Here is a 9,723-nt window from a genome sequence, read left to right on the forward strand (position 1 = left end):
GCGGCAGCGGCGGCGGCGGGCGTCCGCGCGCTGGAGCTGGCCGAAGCGCGGCGGCGACTGCTGGAGGTGGAGGGCCGCCGGCGCCTGGTGTCGGAGCTGGAGAGCCGCGTGCTGCAGCTGCACCGCGTCTTCCTGGCGGCCGAGCTGCGCCTGGCGCACCGCGCCGAGAGCCTGGGCCGCCTGGGCGGCGGCGTGGCGCAGGCCGAGCTCTACCTGGCGGCGCACGGGCCGCGCCTCAAGAAGGGCTCGCGCCGCGGCCGCCGCGCCCGTCCGCCCGCGCTGCTCGCCTCGGCGCTGGGTCTGGGCGGCTGCGTGCCCTGGGGCGCCGGGCGCCTGCGGCGGGGCCACGGCCCCGAGCCGGAGTCGCCCTTCCGCCGGAGCCCGCCCCGCGGCCCCGCCTCACCCCAGCGCTGACCTCCGGCGCCGGGACCCCTGGCCACCCCGAGAGACCACCGCCCGGGTGACGACCGATGGACTGCGGACGCCGGCTGGGTGGAACGACGTCACCGACGCGGATGGACAGATTGGCGGACCACAGGAAGAGACAGTCGAGGGGCCGGGGGCCCAGTAAAGGCGGCGAAACCGAGGTGCGGACTTAGAGGCTGGCGCATCCGAGGGGCGGGGCGGGGAGACCTCCCTTCCCTAGAGCTTCTAGAGTTCGCTGGGTTGTTAAATAAAGCTGTCCACTCTCTGCTGCTGCCTCTCCCAGAACTCCTGGGGAATGAGGTAATGGCACTAAGTCCCCATTATAGAGTTGGACACATTGAGGCCGCTCAGATGCCAGGAAGGGTTTGCCAGCAAACTTTTACCGGTTGGAGCAACCCCACTCTCACCTCCTCCAGCGTTGCCTTTCCTGCGTCCCTTGGGGCTGTAAGAAGAGTCTTGCCCTTGAGGCTGCTACTCTGACACGCCCTTCGCAGGGCAGAACAATGAGGCCCCAGGATGGGGTGGCGGCTGGCACAGCGATGTGGCTTTGAGTTGTCTCCTAAGGCCCTGTTTCCCATTTGGGGAGATGGAATCTCAGAGAGGTTAAGGAGTTGCTCCCATCATACTATGCTTAGGCCCTTCCACTTCTGGGGGACAGGTCTTTCCTCAGGCCCTCATGCAGCTTCGCTGAGAGCTGACCCAGACGACCAGAGATGTTTGGTGACTGCCTGAAGGTTTGCAGGTTCTCCTAGGGGCTCCCAACCTGTCGCTAAGATGGCTCTGCCAGGGATGGAGCCAGGTGACATCCTGTAATGGGCCCCAGGGGAGCAGGTATGTCATCGGCTTCTAGATTCTAGAAAGTGGGGCCTTAAAGGGCCAGACCTGAAATGAGATCCACTTTCCTTCCACATGCCCTTCAGGCCCGCTCCCCTGCTCCACGCAGCTGTGAACGGCCTGGCTGATGCTTTGCTGCCCACCAGCTGAGCTGACTGCAGTCTCACTTGTTGGTCTGTGAACTGGGTGTCTTCACCTCCTGGAAGGTTTGTTGGGAGGTTAACACAGGGCAGAAGTCTGTCTTCTCCCATAAATCATGGAAGAATGTCTTATTCTCTTACATCACACCTAGAAACAGGCACTGCTTTTGCTGCTGGAGCCCTGGAGCTGATCTGAAGTCCTTATTTTACAGAGTGGCAAGGTCACCTGCCAGCTAGGGACAGATCTAGGTTCCAGGGTGTATGTGTGTCCTTCTTGCTGTATCTCTGTTGGTCAGGGGGAGGGGCTAGGTAGAACTGGTGTCAGCTTGTCTGCCCTGTGACCTAGAACAGTGGTCTCCAACCTTTTTGGTTCCAGGGATCGGTTTCTGGGAAGACAGTTTTTCTACCCCTGGGGCTGGGTGGGCGGGTGGGGGGTGGTTTGGGGACGATTCGAGCGCATTGCATGTATTGTTCACTTTATTTCTACTATTATGGCAGCTTCACAGCAGATCATCAGTCATTAGATCCCAGAGATTGGGGACCCTTGACCCAGAACAACTCCATCCCCGATATGGGCTGGTTTCCTCAGTCCCTCTCTGAACATAGCTGTCCCTTCTCATGTCAGAGCTTTCAGGGGAGAAGGGGGTAGAACGAGGCAGCTAAGAGTCGCGGGAATCTGGTTTAATCCTAGAGTCCTTGGGGTCAGGCGCACTGCTCTGAAAGCCAGAGCCCCAGGGACCCTCACCTATCCCTTCTCCAGCTAGCTCTTCCTCTTCCCAGGTACCAAACTTTTTTTCCTGGTTTCTCAGCTCACAGCCAGGCCTTCCTGAACCCATTTTTAGCTGGGGAGGGGAGGTCCAGGAGGAGGCCTCAGAGACTCTGAGAGCTTGGGGACCGAGAGGGCAGTGAGGAGCCCTGGCATCCTCTGGTCTCCCGAGGGAAAGGACCTTCCAAAGCCACTTGGGTCACTTTGGGTCTAGAGGCCCAGAGAGGACAAGGACTCCCTGGAGGTGACAGTGAGGAGCTTCAGGCTGCAGTGCTGGGCTGCAGCCAGGACTATTTGCATGGGAGGGACTCTTGGTCCAGAGAAGCTTTCAGCTAATGGTTTAAAGTGCTCTGTGACACCACAATTTTGCCTTTCTCTGGGATTTATTGGTAATCAGCTTTGCCCTGGTTTGGAAGAGGGGAGTGGGGCGGATAGGGAATTAGAGATGGCTCTTGCTGGAGTAAGTGGTATATGTAGGAATGGAGATTGGTCCCAGGCTCACAGGCAGCTCTGTCCCCTCCCTCCACTTCCAGATGTCCCAGGCTTCTCATGAAGGGCCTCAGCCAGGGCTCACCGTGCCTCACTGACTTAAACCCCAGCTCTTGGTTCAGTGCTCTGTCCACTACTCCTCAGCCAACAAATACAAGTCATCTTCCCACCCGTGCCTGTCCCACCCAGGATCCCTCTAGAAGGTTCCATTTTTTCTTCAATCAGCAAACATTGATCTCTGCTCAGTCCAGGCGCTCAAGAAGCAGCACTGGATCAGAGGGTCTCTGCTTTCAACGGCTTGTGTCTCCCAGCCCTCCTCTGGACAGCCTGCCCTGGCGTTGTTGGAGGAGGGCTGTCTTCAGGCCTTCACAACTAACTATGCAGTGAGTGAAAGTCGCTCAGTTGTGTCAGACTCTTTGTGATCCCGTGAACTACACAGCCCATGGAATTCTCTAGGCCAGAATACTGGAGTGGGTAGCCATTCCCTTCTCCAGGGGATCTTCCCAACCCAGGGATAGAACCCAGGTTTCGCACATTGCAGGCAGATTCTTTACCAGCTGAGCCACTAGGGAAGCCCCACAACTAACTCTGGCCCCTGGTTATATATTGTAGCCCCCCCGCCCCAGCCACGAATTCCTAAACACTTTCTAGATGGCCCAGCCATCTAGCCCTGGGGACTAGACTGAGGACAGGCGATCCTGAGGGATCTGTGCACCGAGGACACATGGCCACTAGTGAAGCTGGGATGTCAGCAAGGCGAAGGGAGGGGCGGGAAGACCAGTTTAGGGATTTAGAGGAACCTGCCCCTCCTCTGGATGAGTCCTGTCGCTATCTTGGCTGGCCCTGGGCAAGTGTGACGCCTCCGGGCGGCGCCACCAGAGGGCAGTGTGGGCTGCTTCCCGGGCCGTGGGGGCGTGGCCTGGAGCAGGTTCCCTCTGTCCATATCCCCGCCCCCAGCCAGCCCCTACTCCTATTGCCCGGGCATCTCAGGCGTTGAGCTTTAAGGGTCTGGCAAGAACATGAGAGTACTGGCGGTCACTTAGAGAAAGGGCGGGCTTCTGACCTCAGGGGGCAGGTCCATCAGGAGGGACTTTCCTGGAGAGAGAGGTTGCACCTGTTGGCGGTACCGTCTGAGTAAAAGCCCAGAGTACTTTACCCGTCCCAGAGGCGTTAGACTGATAACTGATCAGAACACTCGTCTCTGCTGCCGCCAACTGGGGATCAAGGTAGCTTCCCAGAGATTAGGTTGAAGCGACAATTCGCAGCTAAGGTGCTCCAAGCCTGCAGTGGGTAGTCTCTAGAAGGCTCCCTTACTGTGACAGCCAGGTCCTTCCAGAAAAACTTGGGGTCCCAGTCTTCTCCGAACTGAAGGAGGAGAACCTTTATCTCCTCCTCGCCTTTACATCCAGCGTGGGAGGAGGTATTTGGGAAAGCTGGGACATCCCCAGCCTATTTCTTCCTGCATTAGATCTTGACCTCACCCTGGCTAGGAGTGATAGGGGAAGGGAATCCTTTGTTGGGGAATAGTATATTAACCACCACATCTATGCCAGGTACTGTGCTAAGCGCTTTACACCCATTAGCTGTTTCAATCCTCCCAGCTACTCTGCCAACAAAGTAGGAGTTATTCCCATTTCCACAGATGAGAAAACTGAGGGTCAGGGAGAGTGAGTGACTGGCCCAAGGACATAGAACACCTAAGTGGAGGACACCTTCAACATTAGGCTATGTGGCTTTCTGTTTATCAAGATATTGAGGGCTCCACATGGGTTTCTGAGCGCTCGCTCTTTGAGTCTGGGTACAGGAAACCCTAGTCCTTGGTTCTGGCGAGGGATGTGATCAGACATTGGTGGCACATGGTGCCATCCCTCCAAGGTCTGGCCACACCCCCCAAAGGCTGGCTCCCTAGCTTGGTTGTACTCTGGGGTATGAGTCAGGCTGAGTCAGCAGGGGCAGGTCAGGGATGCTTAGGGCCTGGATTTGCCTTGGAGGGTTTCCTCCTCCCCTGTGCACCTGGGCTGGCATGACTGGAGAGTGAAGAGCCTGGGATGGTAGAGGAGGAGGCTGACTGGCTCCATGGTGGGGCAGAAAGTGTCCTGATACTTAGAACAAGAAAGACCTGGGATTTAGTCCTGGCCTGGAGCTCAGCTGGGAGAACTTTGGCAAATGACTTCCCTTCTCTGAGCCCGTTTCTTGTGTGTGTGTGTTTTATGGGGAGTTAGGGAGGAGATAATTTCCAAGTATTAAGTGAGAGGACACATTAAGTGCCTAGCACACAGAGAAGGTCTGTAAATGCTCCGTGGAGCCAATCTACCTGGCTTAGGAGAGGCTGCCAGGACAGAGCCCCCAGGCAGTGTGGGCCTTTGCTTCTCCAGAGCATCGCCATATCAGGCATCCCAGAACAGTCCCCCTTCTCCCCCCAGTGCCTTCCCCGAGGAACTCCATAAGGGGAGATGTGGAGGAGGGGCAGGCGTTTTATCCCAGGAACATTCCATTCCAGCTGCTCAGACCAATGGGGATCCCAGCCAAGGACAGAGGCCCTAGGGAGCTCGCCCCAGGAGCCCCCACCCCTTCCAGGGCGGGAGCCAGTGGAGCCCTTTTCCAAAATACTGCCCTTGCGCCTTCTCTCCACAATGGCCCCTCTTGAGGAGGTAAATGCTGAAGGGTTTGGGTGGGGCTGGGCGGCTGTGTGAGAGAGAGGTAATGAAAGCTCTTGAAATTATTCTTTCCAGCTCCTCCCAGCTCCTCCAAGCCTCAACTCAGGATCTCTCTCCTGGATTCTGCTCCTTTCACCTCCTTCAGGAAGACTTCTCTAATCACCCTGCACAAACGCAGCACCCTCCTTACCTCAAAGGAGGCCCTCAGTTGACAGTGGCAAGGGGCTGGGTTCTAGGGAAGTTGCCTCTACTAGGAATTTATATATTCCCGCATTTGACTCTGGTTTACATGGTACAACTGGGGATGTTACAGTCCTTTGAGATGCAATCAAATTAACAGAGCAGCAAACCTTTCCACTGAGAAAAGGATTTCTCTTTAAAAAAACAAGACTCAGCACAGCTGGGGTCCCCATTTTGGTAGATGCCAGTGCTGCTCAGTCGAACAGTGGTAGGAGGGCTGTTTGAGGGAAAACGTTGCTCTGAACAATCCCTCAGTTTCCTTTGCCCCCATCCTTGCCCTGTGTGGGTGCCTGCCTGCGGCCCCTCAGAAAGATAATGGGCTGCTGGCTCCCAGGGGAGACACCTCTTTCTCAGGAAGAGGGGTTGACCACATAAAAATATTAAGTTTTAAATGAAAAAAGGGAGCACGATGATCGACGGAAGGGGCCCACATGGACTCACACCCAACCCAGAACTTGTAGAATTCCGCAAAATGGACGCCTCTGGAGTCAGTTGCCTGTTGTGTACATTCAGGAAGAATAAATCTCGGTGACGTGAGATAAGCTTGTGTGGCCTTGAGGTCTGCTCTGTGAGTGCCCGCACCACCTTGCCTTTGTGCGTGCCTGTTAGGGCTCTTTAAGTTGGCAGTTCCTTGAGCAGCTTCTGTTTAGTTTCATTTGGCAGTCTGGGCCTATTGATGGATTTGCAGACTGACTGCTCCCTTGACTTGGCTCCAAGCTGAACCTCTCCAGGAAGTCTTCTCGAATGAAGGATGTGATGCAGAAGCTCGGGGATGGGATGCCCTCATGGAACAAAGGGATGCGAGTGCGATGACATGGCTGCATGGTTGGGGAACTACGTGTGGCCGTGCTGGTGAATGGGTGGACCTGTCAGTCGGGGTCCCAGCAGAGAAAGAGCACACTCAAACTGGGGAGAGATTTAAAAAGGGACTATTTCTTGGACTTCCCTGGTGGTCCTGTGGCTAAGACTCTGAGCACCCAATGCCAGGGACCCAGGTTCTATCCCTGGCGGGGGAACTAGATCCCACATGCTACAACTAAGGGTTCACACGCCACAACTAAATATCCCGCTGCAGTGAAGATCGAAGGTCCTGGGAGCTGCAACTAAGACCTAGATCAGCCAAATAAATTTAAAAAAATTTTTTTTTTTTTTTAAAGAGACTATTTCCAAAGCTGTGGGCTGGGCTTAAGAAACTAACCAGGTACCGCAGCTATTTGTGGGGCTAGCAACAGAGAGAAGTCTTTACAACTCCTGGGCCTGAAGGGGTAAAGAGGGGAGAGGGGAGGCAAGGGCTTTGGGAACTGGAGAGTGCAGCTATGTGGAGAGGGACCCTGGCAGGAGCAGTGGCCTTTGGTTGAGCGATGTAGGCAACCACTGCAAGGGGAAGTTGGGAAGGGAGCAGGGAAATAAACACCCCATTCTCCTCCTCCCTCCGGTACCTCCTGCTGGGGACTCGCATTGGCTGAACCCAACAGAGAGGCAGGGAACAAGGGAGCCATTGATGCAGAGTTCACAGGGGTCAGCCTCCCAGGGGCACAGGGCATGAAGGGGGGCAGAGAGTGGGACTTGAAGGGCCAACACATCCCGCAGCTTCCCCGGGGGCCTATCTTTCATTCCCCAAAGTTCATCACAAGGCAGTTCCCTCTCTGGAGCTCTACCCACTGTGGGTCTTGGGGGGACATGGACTGTTGCTTGGAGAGAAGGGGTATGGGTCTTTTCCTCCCTCAGTCTTCCCCCTCTCTGGCTCCTAGTTCTCGATACTTTCCTGTCCTGGCATCTTAGATGGCTACAGGGATTGTCCATCAGAGAACAATGCCAGCCACTGAGTCAATGTTTCTCTCACACCCGGAAACACTACACCTCCCCCAAACACACCCACAGGCACGCCCGCTGCCATACAGGCCTCTGACACTGCCACCACAGCCATATCTGGTGTCACGGATGCATCAAGAAAACGTACAAGTGGGCACAACTGCTACACTCTGCCATCGCTGTAAAATGGCCAAGTCACAGTAATGCAAGCTTTTTTATCTGTCACATGCCAAATGTGCCATGTCACATGTATGTATAGGAGACATACTGTCATGCCCAACTAGGTGAAACCAGAGTATAAGGGCAGGATGGTACAGGGGTTAACAGCAATGGCCCACAAACCTCTCTGGCATCAGTTTTCTTGTCTGTAAAATGGAAATACTTGTTCTTCTCTCGTGGGGTTGTTGCCAGGGTGCATTGGGATGCTGTGATTGGGGAGATCTCGGCATGCCGCCCAGCCTGGGGGAGAGCTATCCAGAAGTGGTAGCTGTTAGCGGGAAACTCCCATCTCCCACTTCTCTTGGGGAGCACACACACCTGCGCAGGGTGAGCCGGGCAGCCTCAGGCACACGTGCCCTTCCCCAGACACACCTGCCAGGAGCATGTGATGAGTCCCCTCCACCCGGAAGGCTCTTTCCCCAGACATCCGCATGGTTTGCTCCCCATTGTCTGTGTTCAATCAGATTGTCGCCCTTTCAAGGAGGCACACCCTTTTTAAAATTGCACACCTCAGCACTTCCAATCCCTTACCCAGCTATGTATATTCTTAGGCGTCGCTGACCTTCTAGACTATATAATTTATTTCCTATCTTTCCCATTCGAGTGTGATCTTCACAAGGGTAGGGATGTTGGTCTTTGTTTACTGTTGTGTTTCCCCCCATGGAGGGGTAGCCAGCACATGTGGGCTGAATCCATGCACACACGCATGTGCCATGGATTTCTGGCTCTCTCCCCTCGGAAACAAGCACATGCCGGTGAATCCCACTCCCCACCCCAAGAATCTAGGCCTCTGTGCTTACGCTGTGAGTTTCCCCCTCACACCCCAAAGCAGGAGCTGGGACAAACTTAGTGCTCTCCATCCTAGGACCCTAGTTGAGTAGGCATGGCCAGGGTAGTGTGGGAGGATGCTTTTAGTCACCAAGCAAAGACAGCCTTTCCACTCATCCTTCTAGCCATTCTGAGCCCAGCAGGGACGCACCGAGCAGGTGAGATGGCTGGACTCAACCAGGTGGCCTGGGGCCTCCTCCGCGGCCTTGTTTTCTCCACTCTGACTGGAACCATAAAAGCCAGCACTTCAGAGGCCACTAATGAGCCTCAATATGTTAAGGACATTGCACTCCCTGGATCAAAGAGGCTGGGTAAACAGTAGGCAGCGTCCAGGCCTGTGACTGGCTAATGCCCTGAGGGAACACCTCCCTAAGAGCTTGTGGCTGGCGGCTGGCACTTCCAGGCAGCCAGGCATGGTCCCAGCTGGGTTTGGAAAGGAGAGTCCTTGCCCCTCTAGGGGACTTGCTTAGAGCAAGGCATCCCCCAACCAGCTCTTGGGGATGCGAGTAGGAGGAGACAGCAAGGAGATCAAACCAGTCAATCCTAAAGGAAATCAGCCCTGAATATTCATTGGAAGGACTAATGCTGAAGCTACAGTATTTTGGCTACTTGATGTGAAGAACTGACTTACTGGGAAAGACCCTGATGATGGGAAAGATTGAGGGCAGGAGGAGAAGGGGACGACAGAGGATGAGATGGTGGGATGGCATCACTGACTCATTAGACATGAGTTTGAGCAAACTCTGGGAGATAGTGGAGGACTGGGAACCCTGGCGTGTTGCAGTGAGGTTGCAAGAGTCGGACATGACTTAGCGACCGAACGACAACTCCCAGTGGGGAGGCCAAACCTGGGCTCTGGCTTTGGAGGTGCCAGAAGTCCCCCTCAACCTAGTCCAAGCTGCCACATCTATAGCGAGGGTCTCCAGTTGAGACTCCCCCTGCTTGTTCACCTGCTTTCTGGGGAGGGTTGGGGAAGGTTGAGCAGAGATGGAGTCAAGCAGCCCTGAGCACTGGAGTATGAGGCCAGTTCCAGGATCATCAGGACTCCAGGTAGGAAACGGAAACATCTGCTTTTTAGCAAGAGATTTGCTGAAATGATGTGCAGGGGCAAATCACATGTGTGGACAGAGGCTTGTAGCACACCCGCCAAGCCAGGGGAAGGAGGGGCATTCCCCGACGACCTGCCAGGACTCAGACCCCGCCCCCCAAGTCCCTTCCCACAATACAAGCCAGACTTTGGCTGGACAAGAGGCAGCCACAGACCCCACAGCCATGGAAGGTCCTTCTCCCAGGAGAAAGCATGGTGCTAAGC

General features: G+C 55.4%; 1 protein-coding gene across 1 annotated transcript in view; it reads left to right on the forward strand.

Moving 5' to 3' along the window:
• Nucleotides 1-6,094, forward strand: part of TRNP1 (TMF1 regulated nuclear protein 1) — a 6,728-nt gene extending 634 nt beyond the window's left edge. Inside the window, exons 2-3 of the mRNA XM_040229718.1 lie at nucleotides 1-587; nucleotides 5,388-6,094. The exon at nucleotides 1-587 is cut by the window's left edge and continues 40 nt beyond it. Coding sequence (XP_040085652.1) covers nucleotides 1-414 — 414 coding nt within the window. The 3' untranslated portion in view covers nucleotides 415-587; nucleotides 5,388-6,094. The remainder of the gene's footprint in view (nucleotides 588-5,387) is intronic.
• Nucleotides 6,095-9,723: the final 3,629 nt, after the last annotated feature.

Source organism: Oryx dammah, unplaced genomic scaffold (assembly GCF_014754425.2).
Source record: "Oryx dammah isolate SB20612 unplaced genomic scaffold, SCBI_Odam_1.1 HiC_scaffold_27, whole genome shotgun sequence".
Classification (NCBI taxonomy): Eukaryota; Metazoa; Chordata; class Mammalia; order Artiodactyla; family Bovidae; genus Oryx; species Oryx dammah.